The sequence below is a fragment of the Engystomops pustulosus genome, unplaced genomic scaffold, assembly GCF_040894005.1.
Source record: "Engystomops pustulosus unplaced genomic scaffold, aEngPut4.maternal MAT_SCAFFOLD_94, whole genome shotgun sequence".
Taxonomy (NCBI): Eukaryota; Metazoa; Chordata; class Amphibia; order Anura; family Leptodactylidae; genus Engystomops; species Engystomops pustulosus.
In genome coordinates this window covers 154,677-175,844 of record NW_027284980.1, presented here as the reverse complement: position 1 = coordinate 175,844, position 21,168 = coordinate 154,677, and the positions used below count along the sequence as shown (strand labels likewise).

At 51.5% G+C, this 21,168-nt stretch overlaps 1 protein-coding gene across 1 annotated transcript in view; it reads right to left on the bottom strand.

The window, feature by feature from the left end:
- Positions 1–9,656, bottom strand: part of LOC140106986 (aspartate dehydrogenase domain-containing protein-like) — an 82,921-nt gene extending 73,265 nt beyond the window's left edge. Inside the window, exon 1 of the mRNA XM_072131575.1 lies at positions 9,544–9,656. Within this exon, the coding sequence (XP_071987676.1) occupies positions 9,544–9,649 (106 nt within the window). The 5' untranslated portion in view covers positions 9,650–9,656. The remainder of the gene's footprint in view (positions 1–9,543) is intronic.
- Positions 9,657–21,168: the final 11,512 nt, after the last annotated feature.

Here is a 21,168-nt window from a genome sequence, read left to right as displayed (position 1 = left end):
TGTGGGGGTGCAGGGTGACATGGATGTAATGTGGGGAGCAGGGTGACATGGATGTAATGTGGGGTGCAGGGTGACATGGATGTAATGTGGGGTGCAGGGTGACATGGATGTAATGTGAGGGTGCAGGGTGACATGGATGTAATGTGAGGTGCAGGGTGACATGGATGTAATGTGGGGGTGCAGGGTGACATGGGTGTAATGTGGGGGGTGCAGGGTGACATGTATGTAATGTGGGGTGCAGGGTGACATGGGTGTAATATGGGGTGCAGGGTGACATGGATGTAATGTGGGGGTGCAGGGTGACATGGATGTAATGTGGGGGTGCAGGGTGACATGGGTGTAATGTGGGGGGTGCAGGGTGACATGGATGTAATGTGGGGGTGCAGGGTGACATGGGTGTAATATGGGGTGCAGGGTGACATGAATGTAATGTGGGGGTTCAGGGTGACATGGATGTAATGTGGGGTGCAGGGTGACATGGATGTAATGTGGGGTATAGGGTGACATGGGTGCAATGTGGGGTATAGGGTGACATGGATGTAAGGTGGGGTGCAGGGTGACATGGATGTAATGTGAGGTGCAGGGTGACATGGATGTAATGTGAGGTGCAGGGTGACATGGGTATAATGTGGGGTGCGGGGTGACATGGATGTAATGTGGGGGTGCAGGGTGACATGGATGTAATGTGGGGTATAGGGTGACATGGATGTAATGTGGGGGTGCAGGGTGACATGGATGTAATGTGGGGTGCAGGGTGACATGGATGTAATGTGGGGGTGCAGGGTGACATGGATGTAATGTGAGGTGCAGGGTGACATGGGTGTAATGTGGGGGTGCAGGGTGACATGGATGTAATGTGGGGGTGCAGGGTGACATGGATGTAATGTGGGGGTGCAGGGTGACATGGATGTAATGTGGGGGTGCAGGGTGACATGGATGTAAGGTGGGGTGCAGGGTGACATGGATGTAATGTGGGGTGCAGGGTGACATGGATGTAATGTGGGGTGCAGGGTGACATGGATGTAATGTGGGGGTGCAGGGTGACATGGATGTAATGTGGGGTGCAGGGTGACATGGATGTAATGTGGGGGTGCAGTGTGACATGGATGTAATGTGGGGTACAGGGTGACATGGATGTAATGTGGGGTATAGGGTGACATGGATGTAATGTGGGGTGCAGTGTGACATGGATGTAATGTGGGGTACAGGGTGACATGGATGTAATGTGGGGTATAGGGTGACATGGGTGTAATGTGGGGGTGCAGGGTGACATGGATGTAATGTGGGGGTGCAGGGTGACATGGATGTAATGTGGGGTGCAGGGTGACATGGATGTAATGTGGGGTGCAGGGTGACATGGGTGTAATGTGGAGGTGCAGGGTGACATGGATGTAATGTGGGGTGCAGGGTGACATGGATGTTATGTGGGGTGCAGGGTGACATGTATGTAATGTGGGGTGCAGGGTGACATGGATGTAATGTGGGGTGCAGGGTGACATGGATGTAATGTGGGGGTGCAGGGTGACATGGATGTAATGTGGGGGTGCAGGGTGACATGCATGTAATGTGGGGGTGCAGGGTGACATGGATGTAATGTGGGGGTGCAGGGTGACATGGATGTAATGTGGGGTGCAGGGTGACATGGATGTAATGTGGGGTGCAGGGTGACATGGGTGCAATGTGGGGTATAGGGTGACATGGATGTAATGTGAGGTGCAGGGTGACATGGGTGTAATGTGGGGTACAGGGTGACATGGCTGTAATGTGGGGTGCAGGGTGACATGGATGTAATGTGGGGGTGCAGGGTGACATGGATGTAATGTGGGGGTGCAGGGTGACATGGATGTAATGTGGGGGTGCAGGGTGACATGGATGTAATGTGGGGGTGCAGGGTGACATGGATGTAATGTGGGGGTGCAGGGTGACATGGATGTAATGTGGGGTATAGGGTGACATGGATGTAATGTGGGGTGCAGGGTGACATGGATGTAATGTGGGGTGCAGTGTGACATGGATGTAATGTGGGGTATAGGGTGACATGGATGTAATGTGGGGTGCAGTGTGACATGGATGTAATGTGAGGTGCAGGGTGACATGGATGTAATGTGGGGGTGCAGGGTGACATGGATGTAATGTGGGGTGCAGGGTGACATGGGTGTAATGTGGGGGTGCAGGGTGACATGGGTGTAATGTGGGGTGCAGGGTGACATGGCTGTAATGTGGGGGTGCAGGGTGACATGGATGTAATGTGGGGTGCAGGGTGACATGGGTGTAATGTGGGGGTGCAGGGTGACATGGGTGTAATGTGGGGTGCAGGGTGACATGGGTGTAATGTGGGGGTGCAGGGTGACATGGATGTAATGTGGGGTGCAGGGTGACATGGGTGTAATGTGGGGGTGCAGGGTGACATGGATGTAATGTGGGGGTGCAGGGTGACATGGGTGTAATGTGGGGTGCAGGGTGACATGGATGTAATGTGGGGTGCAGGGTGACATGGATGTAATGTGGGGTGCAGGGTGACATGGATGTAATGTGGGGGTGCAGGGTGACATGGATGTAATGTGGGGTGCAGGGTGACATGGGTGTAATGTGGGGGTGCAGGGTGACATGGATGTAATGTGGGGTGCAGGGTGACATGGATGTAATGTGGGGTGCAGGGTGACATGGATGTAATGTGTGGGTGCAGGGTGACATGGATGTAATGTGGGGGTGCAGGGTGACATGGATGTAATGTGGGGATGCAGGGTGACATGGATGTAATGTGGGGTGCAGGGTGACATGGGTGTAATGTGGGGGTGCAGGGTGACATGGATGTAATGTGGGGTGCAGGGTGACATGGATGTAATGTGGGGTGCAGGGTGACATGGATGTAATGTGTGGGTGCAGGGTGACATGGATGTAATGTGGGGGTGCAGGGTGACATGGATGTAATGTGGGGATGCAGGGTGACATGGATGTAATGTGGGGGTGCAGGGTGACATGGATGTAATGTGGGGTGCAGGGTGACATGGATGTAATGTGGGGGTGCAGTGTGACATGGATGTAATGTGGGGTACAGGGTGACATGGATGTAATGTGGGGTATAGGGTGACATGGATGTAATGTGGGGTGCAGTGTGACATGGATGTAATGTGGGGTACAGGGTGACATGGATGTAATGTGGGGTATAGGGTGACATGGGTGTAATGTGGGGGTGCAGGGTGACATGGATGTAATGTGGGGGTGCAGGGTGACATGGATGTAATGTGAGGTGCAGGGTGACATGGATGTAATGTGGGGTGCAGGGTGACATGGATGTAATGTGGGGTGCAGGGTGACATGGATGTAATGTGGGGTGCAGTGTGACATGGATGTAATGTGGGGTGCAGGGTGACATGGATGTAATGTGGGGTGCAGGGTGACATGGATGTAATGTGGGGTGCAGGGTGACATGGATGTAATGTGGGGTGCAGTGTGACATGGATGTAATGTGGGGTGCAGGGTGACATGGATGTAATGTGGGGTGCAGGGTGACATGGATGTAATGTGGGGGTGCAGGGTGACATGGATGTAATGTGGGGGTGCAGGGTGACATGGATGTAATGTGAGGTGCAGGGTGACATGGATGTAATGTGGGGGTGCAGGGTGACATGGATGTAATGTGGGGTGCAGGGTGACATGGATGTAATGTGGGGTGCAGGGTGACATGGATGTAATGTGGGGTGCAGTGTGACATGGATGTAATGTGGGGTGCAGGGTGACCTGGATGTAATGTGGGGAGCAGGGTGACATGGATGTAATGTGGGGTGCAGGGTGACATGGATGTAATGTGGGGTGCAGGGTGACATGGGTGTAATGTGGGGGTGCAGGGTGACATGGATGTAATGTGGGGGTGCAGGGTGACATGGGTGTAATGTGGGGTGCAGGGTGACATGGATGTAATGTGGGGTGCAGGGTGACATGGATGTAATGTGGGGGTGCAGGGTGACATGGATGTAATGTGGGGTGCAGGGTGACATGGATGTAATGTGGGGTGCAGGGTGACATGGATGTTATGTGGGGTGCAGGGTGACATGGATGTAATGTGGGGTGCAGGGTGACATGGATGTAATGTGGGGGTGCAGGGTGACATGGATGTAATGTGGGGGTGCAGGGTGACATGCATGTAATGTGGGGGTGCAGGGTGACATGGATGTAATGTGGGGGTGCAGGGTGACATGGATGTAATGTGGGGTGCAGGGTGACATGGATGTAATGTGGGGTGCAGGGTGACATGGGTGCAATGTGGGGTATAGGGTGACATGGATGTAATGTGAGGTGCAGGGTGACATGGGTGTAATGTGGGGTACAGGGTGACATGGCTGTAATGTGGGGTGCAGGGTGACATGGATGTAATGTGGGGGTGCAGGGTGACATGGATGTAATGTGGGGGTGCAGGGTGACATGGATGTAATGTGGGGGTGCAGGGTGACATGGATGTAATGTGGGGGTGCAGGGTGACATGGATGTAATGTGGGGGTGCAGGGTGACATGGATGTAATGTGGGGTATAGGGTGACATGGATGTAATGTGGGGTGCAGGGTGACATGGATGTAATGTGGGGTGCAGTGTGACATGGATGTAATGTGGGGTATAGGGTGACATGGATGTAATGTGGGGTGCAGTGTGACATGGATGTAATGTGAGGTGCAGGGTGACATGGATGTTATGTGGGGGTGCAGGGTGACATGGATGTAATGTGAGGTGCAGGGTGACATGGATGTAATGTGGGGTGCAGGGTGACATGGATGTAATGTGGGGGTGCAGGGTGACATGGATGTAATGTGGGGTGCAGGGTGACATGGATGTAATGTGGGGTGCAGGGTGACATGGGTGTAATGTGGAGGTGCAGGGTGACATGGATGTAATGTGGGGGTGCAGGGTGATATGGATGTAATGTGGGGTGCAGGGTGACATGGATGTAATGTGGGGTGCAGGGTGACATGGATGTAATGTGGGGGTGCAGGGTCACATGGATGTAATGTGGGGTGCAGGGTGACATGGATGTAATGTGGGGGTGCAGGGTGACATGGATGTAATGTGGGGTGCAGGGTGACATGGATGTAATGTGGGGGTGCAGGGTGACATGGATGTAATGTGGGGTGCAGGGTGACATGGATGTAATGTGGGGGTGCAGGGTGACATGGATGTAATGTGGGGGTGCAGGGTGACATGGATGTAATGTGGGGGTGCAGGGTGACATGGATGTAATGTGGGGTGCAGGGTGACATGGATGTAATGTGGGGGTGCAGGGTGACATGGATGTAATGTGGGGGTGCAGGGTGACATGGATGTAATGTGAGGTGCAGGGTGACATGGATGTAATGTGGGGGTGCAGAGTGACATGGATGTAATGTGGGGGTGCAGGGTGACATGGGTGTAATGTGGGGGTGCAGGGTGACATGGATGTAATGTGGGGGTGCAGGGTGACATGGATATAATGTGTGGGTGCAGAGTGACATGGATGTAATGTGGGGGTGCAGGGTGACATGGATGTAATGTGGGGTGCAGGGTGACATGGATGTAATGTGGGGGTGCAGGGTGACATGGATGTTATGTGGGGTGCAGGGTGACATGGATGTAATGTGGGGTGCAGGGTGACATGGGTGTAATGTGGGGGTGCAGGGTGACATGGATGTAATGTGGGGGTGCAGAGTGACATGGAAGTAATGTGGGGTGCAGGGTGACATGGATGTAATGTGGGGGTGCAGGGTCACATGGATGTAATGTGGGGGTGCAGGGTGACATGGATGTAATGTGGGGGTGCAGGGTGACATGGATGTAATGTGTGGGTGCAGAGTGACATGGATGTAATGTGGGGGTGCAGGGTGACATGGATGTAATGTGGGGTATAGGGTGACATGGATGTAATGTGGGGGTGCAGGGTGATATGGATGTAATGTGGGGGTGCAGAGTGACATGGATAGAATAGAATAGAATAGAATAGAATAGAATGCTTTATTGTCCCCATAGGGGAAATTGACTTTGTCACAACGACAGCAGCAACACCTCCATTCATAATCACAGATATACATATACAGACAGAGTAAAATACAAAATACTTTACATATAAATATAACAATTATTTAAAAAGAATCAATAAAAAAGTATAAAAAGAAGAATAACACCGTGGTTACATATTAACTACTTGCCCATGTTAACTAATGCAATTGCTCTCGGTATAAAAGAGTTTTTAAAACGATTCGTTCTACATTTCATGTGCAAAAACCGATCACTAAATGTGCTACGTTGACCCATCAGTGTGTTATGTAATGGGTTCTTCTCATTACATACAATGGACTTAAATTTGGAGAGCATACGTGCACACAAGACTGACTCCCAATCCTCTGTCTTAGTACCAACAATTGAGCTCACCTTCCTGACCAATTTCTTAAATTTGTTCAGGTCAGTCGTGCGAGCATTATTTCCCCAACATACCACCGCATAGAATAAAACACTTCCAATTACAGACTGGTAAAAGGACAGCAACATCCTACGGTCCACATCAAAAGACCTGAGCGATCTTAAAAAGTACAGTCTCCCAGACGCCTTTTTATACAATTTCTCTGAATTTATATGCCACAATAACTTATCATCCAGATAGACGCCCAGATACTTATAGTTGGTGATGCGTTCCACTGCGACACCCCTAATCTTTGTAGGCTCACCATCAGTATCACGTTCTTTCCGGAAACTGATTACCATTTCCTTGGTCTTAGATAGATTCAATTCCAAACCATTTGTGTCGCACCACTCCGAGAACACATCAATGGTCGACCAGTATTCAGACAGATCTCCCCCTTTTATGCACCCTATTATCGCAGTGTCATCCGAATACTTCTGCAGGAAACACTCACTTCTATTTTTTTGAAAATCTGCGGTGTAGATGGTAAATAAAAACGGGGCAAGAACAGTCCCCTGTGGGGCTCCAATGTTACTCACAACCACATCCGACACTGTTTCCAATTTTCACCTTCTGCGGTCTTAATATCAGATAATTAAAGATCCACTGAATTAGGCCAGGACCAACCCCCATTTTACCCAATTTCTGACATAAACGTTTCGGGATAATCCTGTTAAAAGCACTCCCAAAGTCGAAGAACATTATCCTGATCTCAGACCCCGGCTCGTCCAGATGCATGTATACCCTGTGGAGCAGGTACAGAATCGCATCCTCCACACCCAGACGTGGTTGGTATGCAAATTGTAGAGGGTCAAGATACGGTTCAACTACTTCAGCAAGATGTCTCAAAACAAAACGCTCAAAAACCTTCATGATTATCGGTGTTAACGCTATCGGGCGGTAATCATTTGGTTCTCTCGGAGCCCTGACCTTTTGGACCGGAATAATACACGACGTCTTCCATAACGTAGGAACCACAGCAGCTGAAATACTACGATTAAACAGTTCACAGAAAACAGGGCCAAGTTCCCCAGAGCACATTCGAAGGATCTTCGCGCTTACACAGTCCGGACCTGTCGACTTCCTAACCTTTAATTTCTTTAGTTCACATATTACATCCTCTTCCAAAATTGAAAGACCAACATCATTATTGGCTATACTTCCCAATATAGCATCCTCCTCGTTAGTGTCCCCATCCCAAGCAGTACATGGGTTCCCTTCCCCTGTACTAAACCGATTAAAGAAGGAGTTCAAGGCATTTGCATTATCTCTATCCCCTGAAAAACCACCCGTCTTTGCTTGCATCCCTGTTATTAGTTTCATACCCTTCCAGACCTCACTGACCTGGTTGGCAGCCAATTTGCCTTCCAGTTTCTCCTTATATCTGTTTTTACATTCACGGATCATAACTTTAACCTCCTTCAGTAATTCCCTATACAGGTCCCCATCCTTTACCTGGAATGCTTTATGTTTCTGCTTCAGCAGAACTTGAAGCTCTTTAGTAACCCATGGTTTAGAATTAGGGTATTTCCTAATAGTCTTGACCGGCACTATAGAACCCACACAAAAATTAATATAATCAGTCACCGTGTCCACACACATGTTAATGTCCCCTCCAGACTCACTAAAGAACAGGTCCCAATCCGTTGTTGAAAAGCATGACTGTAATTCACACTCCACTTCCTCAGACCAAACATTGATCTGGAAGGAACTGATTGGTTTACGGTGTCTCACTGAGTAGTACTTGGGGTATAACAGGGTTAGGTTATGGTCAGATCTTCCTAACGGGGGCAGAGTAACTGGACGATAAGCATCTTTAACATTGACCAACAACAAATCTAACACATTCTCTCCTCTGGTTGGATTGATGACATATTGCCAAAACTTTGGGAATAGTTTATTCCCGTCCACGTGATTAAAATCACCCGTGACGATTATCAGACCATCCGGGTACCTAGTTTGCATATCTCCAACCACAACTTGCAAAGTGTCACTCGCAGTTTCTCTATTTGCAGAAGGGGGGATATATGTGACAATCACCACAACTACTGTAAATTCCCTTGGTAGATATATAGGTCGGATTGCCACTGCCAAAATCTCAATGTCCTTACAACAATGCTGACCACGAATCGTTACCTGTCCCTTCGGACACCAAGAATCGTTGGTATATACCATTACACCCCCACCCCGACCTTTACCACTTAGCCCAGACCTGTCCAACCTAAAGAGACTAAACCCTGGTAGGGACACCGATGCATCACTGATGTTTTCGTGCAGCCACGTCTCTGAGAAACACAGCAAGCAGCAGTTAGAGATGGACTTTTTATACATAACCAGGCTTTGCAGCTCATCAATTTTGTTCACAATGGACCGGACGTTCCCTGTCAATATGGAGGGAATAAATGGTTTCATCCCTCTCTTTGATATTTTACACTTCCTTCCACCCTTACATCCCCTATACCGTCTCATCACTTCTTTAGGTACCCATGGTCTTCTGAGACAACCCTTTGAAATTCCTTTCTTGATACCAATTAACATGTATCTTGACCACACAATTCTTAAGTTCCCATTATCCACCTTGTTTATACTGCGCACTACATGTTCTATCCCATCAGCACGATTACAGACATTACTGTTATACCCAACCTTATACTGCTCAAGATTACTGGTGTTAGTACAATTAGTCCCCCTGACATCTTCACAAGATGACAATACAGATGCAGGTCGGCCGTACCTTGGCCACTTCAGAGTGTCTTCACAACTAAGTTCATGGACCAAACCGTAATCCTCGGACCTGGCCAGACAAGGCAGAGACCCATAATCGGAGTTTTTACCATATACCCATTTAGGAGCTAGCGGTACCCCGTCTGACCCCTTCGGGATCCCATCACTGGCCATAGTATAGTCCGTCTCGGTTTTATTCCTATGGCAGCTACCCGAACATTTTCTGTCCGGAGTATTCCCATTTAAGAACCGAGGGGCCTCATATTGATAGCCGACAGGCCCCATACAGGGGGAGGTTACATCCCGGAAACCAGGATCATCCCTTACCCCCCAAGTAGCCAAGACATTTGGGCGACCACCATTGCCCCCCAGGTTCTGGACTCTCCAAGGGCTTTTACCTTTGCTGACATATCCAGAATCTAAGGCTACGCGCTGTCCATCAAGGCACCATGCATCTCCAGATTGCCCTTCCTGTACATCCAGGTTCAATGTAGAGTCCTGCATCAATATAGAGTCCTGCATCAATATAGAGTCCTGCATCAATATGGAGTCCTGCATCAATATAGAGTCCTGCATCAATATGGAGTCCTGCATCAATATAGAGTCCTGCATCAATATAGAGTCCTGCATCAATATAGAGTCCTGCATCAATATAGAGTTCTGCATCAGTATAGAGTCCCGTACCAATACAGAGTCTGTTGGTCTGTTGGTCAAACAGCAGGAGCGATCGGCAGCAAGTCTGTTGGTCAAACAGCAGGAGCAGTAGGCAGCGGGTCTGTTGGTCAAACAGCAGGAGCAATAAGCAGCAGGTCTGTTGGTCAGACAGCAGGAGCAATAAGCAGCGGGTTTGTTAGTCAAACAGCAGGAGCAGTAGGCAGCGGGTATGTTGGTCAAACAGCAGGAGCAATAGGCAGCGGGTATGTTGGTCAAACAGCAGGAGCAATAAGCAGCAGGTCTGTTGGTCAAACAGCAGGAGCAATAAGCAGCGGGTTTGTTAATAAACAGCGGGTCTGTAGGTCAGCGGGGACAATTGGCAATAGGTCCATTAATCAGGCTACAGAGACAATAGGCACCAGGTCCATCATTCAAACATAAGGGATGATTGGCAGCAGGTCCATCATTCAAGCAGAGGGGACAATCAGCAACAACACTTCAGTTGATCCCATGGCATGAGCAGTAGCAGCCAGCAGAAACAGTTAGGACAGTAACACAGTAAAGCCCACCGTCCGCAGCCCGACGTCCATGTCCACAGCAACCTTTAGTCCCCAGCACCCAGATCCGCGGTAAACAGCTGGCACCTAGTACGGGGGACCCCCGCTGATGCCGCTGATGACGCCGGTGCCGCTGACGCCGGTGCCGGTACACTGATGCCACTGGTGCCAGCACACTGATGCCTCTGATGCCGGCACGTTGATGCCGCTAATGCCGGCACCTAGTACGGGGGACCCCCGCTGATGCCGCTGATGACGCCGGTGCCGCTGATGACGCCGGTGCCGGCACACTGATGCCCCTGGTGCCGGCACACTGATGCCTCCGATGCCGGCACGTTGATGCCGCTGATGCCGGCACAAACACACACACACACGATCCGCTAGGAGGGGAAGCAGAGCGAAGCGACGTGCAGCCGGAACACCAGCGCACAGGACAGGTTGGTGGAGATGTAATGTGGGGGATGTAATGTGGGGGTGCAGGGTGACATGGATGTAATGTGGGGTGCAGGGTGACATGGATGTAATGTGAGGTGCAGGGTGACATGGATGTAATGTGGGGAGCAGGGTGACATGGATGTAATGTGGGGGTGCAGGGTGACATGGATGTAATGTGGGGGTGCAGGGTGACATGGATGTAATGTGGGGTGCAGGGTGACATGGATGTAATGTGGGGTGCAGGGTGACATGGATGTAATGTGGGGGTGCAGGGTGACATGGATGTAATGTGGGGTGCAGGGTGACATGGATGTAATGTGAGGTGCAGGGTGACATGGATGTAATGTGGGGTGCAGTGTGACATGGATGTAATGTGAGGTGCAGAGTGACATGGATGTAATGTGGGGGTGCAGGGTGATATGGATGTAATGTGGGGGTGCAGGGTGACATGGATGTAATGTGGGGTGCAGGGTGACATGGATGTAATGTGGGGGTGCAGGGTGACATGGATGTAATGTGGGGTGCAGGGTGACATGGATGTAATGTGGGGGTGCAGTGTGACATGGATGTAATGTGAGGTGCAGGGTGACATGGGTGTAATGTGGGGGTGCAGGGTGACATGGATGTAATGTGGGGTGCAGGGTGACATGGGTGTAATGTGGGGTGCAGGGTGACATGGATGTAATGTAGGGTACAGGGTGACATGGATGTAATGTGGGGTGCAGGGTGACATGGGTGTAATGTGAGGTGCAGGGTGACATGGATGTAATGTGGGGAGCAGGGTGACATGGATGTAATGTGGGGAGCAGGGTGACATGGATGTAATGTGGGGGTGCAGGGTGACATGGATGTAATGTGGGGGTGCAGGGTGACATGGATGTAATGTGGGGTGCAGGGTGACATGGATGTAATGTGGGGTGCAGGGTGACATGGATGTAATGTGGGGGTGCAGGGTGACATGGATGTAATGTGGGGTGCAGGGTGACATGGATGTAATGTGGGGGTGCAGGGTGACATGGATGTAATGTGGGGTGCAGGGTGACATGGATGTAATGTGGGGGTGCAGGGTGACATGGATGTAATGTGGGGGTGCAGGGTGACATGGATGTAATGTGGGGAGCAGGGTGACATGGATGTAATGTGGGGTGCAGGGTGACATGGATGTAATGTGGGGGTGCAGGGTGACATGGATGTAATGTGGGGGTGCAGGGTGACATGGATGTAATGTGGGGGTGCAGGGTGACATGGATGTAATGTGGGGGTGCAGGGTGACATGGATGTAATGTGGGGTGCAGGGTGAGATGGATGTAATGTGGGGTGCAGGGTGACATGGATGTAATGTGGGGGTGCAGGGTGACATGGATGTAATGTGAGGTGCAGGGTGACATGGATGTAATGTGGGGTGCAGGGTGACATGGATGTAATGTGAGGTGCAGGGTGACATGGATGTAATGTGAGGTGCAGGGTGACATGGATGTAATGGGGGGTGCAGAGTGACATGGATGTAATGTGGGGGTGCAGGGTGACATGGATGTAATGTGGGGGTGCAGGGTGACATGGATGTAATGTGGGGGTGCAGGGTGACATGGATGTAATGTGGGGGTGCAGGGTGACATGTATGTAATGTGGGGTGCAGGGTGACATGGATGTAATGTAGGGTACAGGGTGACATGGATGTAATGTGAGGTGCAGGGTGACATGGATGTAATGTGGGGGTGCAGGGTGACATGGATGTAATGTGGGGGTGCAGGGTGACATGGATGTAATGTGGGGTGCAGGGTGACATGGATGTAATGTAGGGTACAGGGTGACATGGATGTAATGTGAGGTGCAGGGTGACATGGATGTAATGTGGGGTACAGGGTGACATGGATGTAATGTGGGGTGCAGGGTGACATGGGTGTAATGTGGGGGTGCAGGGTGACATGGATGTAATGTGGGGGTGCAGGGTGACATGGATGTAATGTGGGGGTGCAGTGTGACATGGATGTAATGTGGGGGTGCAGGGTGACATGGATGTAATGTGGGGTGCAGGGTGACATGGATGTAATGTAGGGTACAGGGTGACATGGATGTAATGTGAGGTGCAGGGTGACATGGATGTAATGTGGGGGTGCAGGGTGACATGGATGTAATGTGGGGGTGCAGGGTGACATGGATGTAATGTGGGGTGCAGGGTGACATGGATGTAATGTGGGGGTGCAGGGTGACATGGATGTAATGTGGGGTGCAGGGTGACATGGATGTAATGTGGGGGTGCAGGGTGACATGGATGTAATGTGGGGTGCAGGGTGACATGGATGTAATGTGGGGTGCAGGGTGACATGGATGTAATGTGGGGGTGCAGGGTGACATGGATGTAATGTGGGGTGCAGGGTGACATGGATGTAATGTGGGGGTGCAGGGTGACATGGATGTTATGTGGGGGTGCAGGGTGACATGGATGTAATGTGGGGGAGCAGGGTGACATGGATGTAATGTGGGGTGCAGGGTGACATGGATGTAATGTGAGGTGCAGGGTGACATGGATGTTATGTGGGGTGCAGGGTGACATGGATGTAATGTGGGGTGCAGGGTGACATGGATATAATGTGGGAGTGCAGGGTGACATGGATGTAATGTGGGGTGCAGGGTGACATGGATGTAATGTGGGGTGCAGGGTGACATGGATGTAATGTGGGGGTGCAGGGTGACATGGATGTTATGTGGGGTGCAGGGTGATATGGATGTAATGTGGGGTGCAGGGTGACATGGATGTAATGTGGGGTGCAGGGTGACATGGATGTAATGTGGGGTGCAGGGTGACATGGATATAATGTGGGAGTGCAGGGTGACATGGATGTAATGTGGGGTGCAGGGTGACATGGATGTAATGTGGGGTGCAGGGTGACATGGATGTAATGTGGGGTGCAGGGTGACATGGATGTAATGTGGGGGTGCAGGGTGACATGGATGTAATGTGGGGTGCAGGGTGACATGGATGTAAGGTGGGGTGCAGGGTGACATGGATGTAATGTGGGAGTGCAGGGTGACATGGATGTAAGGTGGGGTGCAGGGTGACATGGATGTAATGTGGGGTGCAGGGTGACATGGATGTAATGTGGGGTGCAGGGTGACATGGATGTAATGTGGGGGTGCAGGGTGACATGGATGTAATGTGGGGGTGCAGGGTGACATGGATGTAATGTGGGGAGCAGGGTGACATGGGTGTAATGTAGGGTACAGGGTGACATGGATGTAATGTGGGGTGCAGGGTGACATGGATGTAATGTGGGGTGCAGAGTGACATCGATGTAATGTGGGGGTGCAGGGTGACATGGATGTAATGTGGGGTGCAGGGTGACATGGATGTAATGTGGGGTGCAGGGTGACATGGATGTAATGTGGGGTGCAGGGTGACATGGGTGTAATGTGAGGTGCAGGGTGACATGGATGTAATGTGGGGGTGCAGGGTGACATGGATGTAATGTGGGGGTGCAGGGTGACATGGGTGTAATGTGGGGTGCAGGGTGACATGGATGTAATGTGGGGGTGCAGGGTGACATGGATGTAATGTGAGGTGCAGGGTGACATGGGTGTAATGTGGGGGTGCAGGGTGACATGGATGTAATGTGGGGGTGCAGGGTGACATGGATGTAATGTGGGGTGCAGGGTGACATGGATGTAATGTGGGGGTGCAGGGTGACATGGATGTAATGTGGGGGTGCAGGGTGACATGGGTGTAATGTGAGGTGCAGGGTGACATGGATGTAATGTGCGGTGCAGGGTGACATGGATGTAATGTGGGGGTGCAGGGTGACATGGATGTAATGTGGGGGTGCAGGGTGACATGGATGTAATGTGGGGGTGCAGGGTGACATGGATGTAATGTGGGGGTGCAGGGTGACATGGATGTAATGTGGGGGTGCAGGGTGACATGGATGTAATGTGGGGGAGCAGGGTGACATGGATGTAATGTGGGGTGCAGGGTGACATGGATGTAATGTGCGGTGCAGGGTGACATGGATGTAATGTGGGGGTGCAGGGTAACATGGATGTAATGTGGGGGAGCAGGGTGACATGGATGTAATGTGGGGTGCAGGGTGACATGGATGTAATGTGCGGTGCAGGGTGACATGGATGTAATGTGGGGGTGCAGGGTAACATGGATGTAATGTGGGGTGCAGGGTGACATGGATGTAATGTGGGGGTGCAGGGTGACATGGATGTTATGTGGGGGTGCAGGGTGACATGGATGTAATGTGGGGTGCAGGGTGACATGGATGTAATGTGGGGGTGCAGGGTGACATGGATGTAATGTGCGGTGCAGGGTGACATGGATGTTATGTGGGGGTGCAGGGTGACATGGATGTAATGTGGGGGTGCAGGGTGACATGGATGTAATGTGGGGGGTGCAGGGGGACATGGATGTAATGTGAGGGTGCAGGGTGACATGGATGTAATGTGGGGGTGCAGGGTGACATGGATGTAATGTGGGGTGCAGGGTGACATGGATGTAATGTGGGGTGCAGGGTGACATGGATGTAATGTGGGGTGCAGGGTGACATGGATGTAATGTGGGGGTGCAGGGTGACATGGATGTAATGTGGGGTGCAGGGTGACATGGATGTAATGTGGGGGTGCAGGGTGACATGGGTGTAATGTGGGGGTGCAGGGTGACATGGATGTAATGTGGGGTGCAGGGTGACATGGGTGTAATGTGGGGGTGCAGGGTGACATGGGTGTAATGTGGGGGTGCAGGGTGACATGGATGTAATGTGGGGGTGCAGGGTGACATGGGTGTAATGTAGGGTACAGGGTGACATGGATGTAATGTGGGGTGCAGGGTGACATGGATGTAATGTGGGGGTGCAGGGTGACATGGATGTAATGTGGGGGTGCAGGGTGACATGGATGTAATGTGGGGTGCAGGGTGACATGGATGTAATGTGGGGGTGCAGGGTGACATGGATGTAATGTGGGGTGCAGGGTGACATGGATGTAATGTGGGGTGCAGGGTGACATGGATGTAATGTGGGGTATAGGGTGACATGGATGTAATGTGGGGGTGCAGGGTGACATGGATGTAATGTGGGGGTGCAGGGTGACATGGATGTAATGTGGGGTGCAGGGTGACATGGATGTAATGTGGGGTATAGGGTGACATGTATGTAATGTGGGGGTGCAGGGTGACATGGATGTAATGTGGGGGTGCAGGGTGACATGGATGTAATGTGGGGGTGCAGGGTGACATGGGTGTAATGTGGGGTGCAGGGTGACATGGATGTAATGTGGGGTGCAGGGTGACATGGATGTAATGTGGGGGTGCAGGGTGACATGGATGTAATGTGGGGGTGCAGGGTGACATGGATGTAATGTGGGGTGCAGGGTGACATGGATGTAATGTGGGGTGCAGGGTGACATGGATGTAATGTGGGGGTGCAGGGTGACATGGATGTAATGTGGGGGTGCAGGATGACATGGATGTAATGTGGGGGTGCAGGGTGACATGGATGTAATGTGGGGTGCAGGGTGACATGGATGTAATGTGGGGTGCAGGGTGACATGGATGTAATGTGGGGGTGCAGGGTGACATGGATGTAATGTGGGGGTGCAGGGTGACATGGATGTAATGTGGGGTGCAGGGTGACATGGATGTAATGTGGGGTGCAGGGTGACATGGATGTAATGTGGGGGTGCAGGGTGACATGGATGTAATGTGAGGTGCAGGGTGACATGGATGTAATGTGGGGTGCAGGGTGACATGGATGTAATGTGGGGTGCAGGGTGACATGGATGTAATGTGGGGGTGCAGGGTGACATGGATGTAATGTGGGGTGCAGGGTGACATGGATGTAATGTGGGGTGCAGGGTGACATGGATGTAATGTGGGGGTGCAGGGTGACATGGATGTAATGTGGGGGTGCAGGGTGACATGGATGTAATGTGGGGTGCAGGGTGACATGGATGTAATGTGGGGTATAGGGTGACATGTATGTAATGTGGGGGTGCAGGGTGACATGGATGTAATGTGGGGGTGCAGGGTGACATGGATGTAATGTGGGGTGCAGGGTGACATGGATGTAATGTGGGGGTGCAGGGTGACATGGATGTAATGTGTGGGTGCAGGGTGACATGGATGTAATGTGGGGGTGCAGGGTGACATGGATGTAATGTGGGGGTGCAGGGTGACATGGATGTAATGTGGGGGTGCAGGGTGACATGGATGTAATGTGTGGGTGCAGGGTGACATGGATGTAATGTGTGGGTGCAGGGTGACATGGATGTAATGTGGGGGTGCAGGGTGACATGGATGTAATGTGGGGTGCAGGGTGACATGGATGTAATGTGGGGGTGCAGGGTGACATGGATGTAATGTGGGGTGCAGGGTGACATGGATGTAATGTGGGGTGCAGGGTGACATGGATGTAATGTGGGGTGCAGGGTGACATGGATGTAATGTGGGGTGCAGGGTGACATGGGTGCAATGTGGGGTATAGGGTGACATGGATGTAAGGTGGGGTGCAGGGTGACATGGATGTAATGTGGGGTGCAGGGTGACATGGATGTAATGTGGGGTGCAGGGTGACATGGATGTAATGTGGGGGTGCAGGGTGACATGGATGTAATGTGGGGTGCAGGGTGACATGGATGTAATGTGGGGTGCAGGGTGACATGGGTGCAATGTGGGGTATAGGGTGACATGGATGTAAGGTGGGGTGCAGGGTGACATGGATGTAATGTGGGGGTGCAGGGTGACATGGATGTAATGTGGGGGTGCAGGGTGACATGGATGTAATGTGGGGGTGCAGGGTGACATGGATGTAATGTGGGGGTGCAGGGTGACATGGATGTAATGTGGGGGTGCAGGGTGACATGGATGTAATGTGGGGGTGCAGGGTGACATGGATGTAATGTGGGGAGCAGGGTGACATGGATGTAATGTGGGGTGCAGAGTGACATGGATGTAATGTGGGGAGCAGGGTGACATGGATGTAATGTGGGGGTGCAGGGTGACATGGATGTAATGTGGGGGAGCAGGGTGACATGGATGTAATGTGGGGTATAGGGTGACATGGATGTAAGGTGGGGTGCAGGGTGACATGGATGTAATGTGGGGGTGCAGGGTGACATGGATGTAATGTGGGGTGCAGGGTGACATGGATGTAATGTGGGGGTGCAGGGTGACATGGATGTAATGTGGGGGTGCAGGGTGACATGGATGTAATGTGGGGGTGCAGGGTGACATGGATGTAATGTGGGGGTGCAGGGTGACATGGATGTAATGTGGGGGTGCAGGGTGACATGGATGTAATGTGGGGTGCAGGGTGACATGGATGTAATGTGGGGTATAGGGTGACATGTATGTAATGTGGGGGTGCAGGGTGACATGGATGTAATGTGGGGGTGCAGGGTGACATGGATGTAATGTGGGGGTGCAGGGTGACATGGATGTAATGTGGGGTGCAGGGTGACATGGATGTAATGTGGGGGTGCAGGTTGGTCCTGGTGGATAGAGGGAGCCGCTCCTTTAGCCCATTAAGATTTAGCATCTTCTATATAAAGCAAACTAAATGCTGGATGGCAAAACCGGGTCCCTGAGCCCACAAGGTTTTGGGTAGTAAGAGATTTCCCATGAAATAAGATTCTCACATCTCAATGTTTACACAATAAAGATCATTTTAACCCCTTACTGTACAATGTTACTCAGTTGTTATTGGTGTTTTAGCTCCTATCACTCAGTGATGGTCAGTGTAAGACTCCAGAGTGTGAGCGGGGACTCTCTGAGCAGACACTTCATGATTCCTCTGTGCTGTGAGGGGGACTCTCTGAGCAGACACTTTATGATCCCTCTGTGCTGTGAGGGGGACTCTCTGAGCAGACACTCCATGATTCCTCTGTGCTGTTAGTGGGGGCTCTCTGAGCAGACACTTCATGATTCCTCTGTGCTGTGAGCGGGGACTCTCTGAGCAGACACTTCATGATCCCTCTGTGCTGTGAGCGAGGACTCTCTGAGCAGACACTTCATGATCCCTCTGTGCTCTTAGCGGGTACTCTCTGAGCAGACACTTCATGATTCCTCTGTGCTGTGAGCGGGGACTCTCTGAGCAGACACTTCATGATCCCTCTGTGCTGTGAGCGGGGACTCTCTGAGCAGACACTTCATGATCCCTCTGTGCTGTGAGCGGGGGCACTCTGAGCAGACACTTCATGATCCCTCTGTGCTGTGAGTAGGGACTCTCTGAGCAGACACTTCATGATCCCTCTGTGCTGTGAGCGGGGACTCTCTGAGCAGACACTTCATGATCCCTCTGTGCTGTGAGCGGGGACTCTCTGAGCAGACACTTCATGATCCCTCTGTGCTGTGAGCAGGGACACTCTGAGCAGACACTTCATGATCCCTCTGTGCTGTGAGCGGGGACTCTCTGAGCAGACACTTCATGATCCCTCTGTGCTGTGAGCGGGGACTCTCTGAGCAGACACTTCATGATCCCTCTGTGCTGTGAGCGGGGACTCTCTGAGCAGACACTTTATGATCCCTCTGTGCTGTGAGCGGGGACTCTCTGGGCAGACACTTCATGATCCCTCTGTGCTGTGAGCGGGGACTCTCTGAGCAGACACTTCATGATCCCTCTGTGCTGTGAGCGGGGACTCTCTGAGCAGACACTTCATGATCCCTCTGTGCTGTGAGCGGGGGCACTCTGAGCAGACACTTCATGATCTCTCTGTGCTGTGAGCAGGGACTCTCTGAGCAGACACTTCATGATCCCTCTGTGCTGTGAGCGGGGACTCTCTGAGCAGACACTTCATGATCCCTCTGTGCTGTGAGGGGGACTCTCTGAGGAGACACTTCATGATCCCTCTGTGCTGTGAGCGGGGACTCTCTGAGCAGACACTTCATGATACCTCTGTGCTGTGAGCAGGGACTCTCTGAGCAGACACTTCATGATCCCTCTGTGCTGTGAGCGGGGACTCTCTGAGCAGACACTTCATGATCCCTCTGTGCTGTGAGCGGGGACTCTCTGAGCAGACACTTCATGATCCCTCTGTGCTGTGAGCGGGGACTCTCTGAGCAGACACTTCATGATACCTCTGTGCTGTGAGCAGGGACTCTCTGAGCTTACACTTTATGAGTCATCTGTGTTGTGAGTTCCTGTGAGCTCACAATGTGCTTAGATTATAAGGGTACAGGGTTTATCTACACTTTCATTTACCTTCTGAACATTCACTAGTATCTGACACATAGAAAGAGATGAGACAGATCAGAGCTGATGAGATCCATGAGATGCCTATTACACACAATGGGGCTGATTTATCAAGCTGTCTAAAAGTCAGAATATTCCTAGTTGCCCATGGCAACCAATTATAGCTCAGCTTTAATTTCACCAGTGCTCATGAATATTTTAAAGGGAGCTGTGATAGGAATATTCTGACTTTTAGACAGCTCGATAAATCTTCCCCAATGACACTCTCAGCTCTGCTACATCTCACACACACAGTCAGCCCTGCTATATGCCTCCCCTCCCCTTGATAAAGATCTTTTTAGGTAGATCTATTATGGTAGGTTTCCTTTACCAAATCTCAGATAGCATACGGCTGCCGTGAGGTGATTGAAATGTATGGGGAATGTATATATGTGGTGTATATACACTCAGCGGCCACTTTATTAGGTGCACCATGCTAGTAACGGGTTGGACCCCCTTTTGCCTTCAGAACTGCCTCAATTCTTCGTGGCATAGATACAACAAGGTGCTGGAAGCTCCTCAGAGATTTTGCTCCATAGTGACATGATGGCATCACACAGTTGCCGCAGATTTGTCGGCTGCACATCCATGATGCGAATCTCCCGTTCCACCACATCCCAAAGATGCTCTATTGGATTGAGATCTGGTGACTGTGGAGCCATTTGTGTCCAGTGACCTCATTGTCATGTTCAAGAAACCAGTCTGAGATGATTCCAGCTTTATGACATGGCGCATTATCCTGCTGAAAGTAGCCATCAGAGTACATTGTGCTCATAAAGGGGTGGACATGGGCAGCAACAACACCATGACACCAGCACCACCAGCCTGAGCCGCTGATACAAGGCAGGATGGATCCATGACACCACCAGCACCAGCCTGAGCCGCTGATACAAGGCAGGATGGATCCATGACACCACCAGCACCAGCCTGAGCCGCTGATACAAGGCAGGATGGATCCATGACACCAGCACCACCAGCCTGACCCGCTGATACAAGGCAGGATGGATCCATGACACCAGCACCACCAGCGTGACCCGCTGATACAAGGCAGGATGGATCCATGACACCACCACCACCAGCCTGAGCCGCTGATACAAGGCAGGATGGATCCATGACACCAGCACCACCAGCCTGAGCCGCTGATACAAGGCAG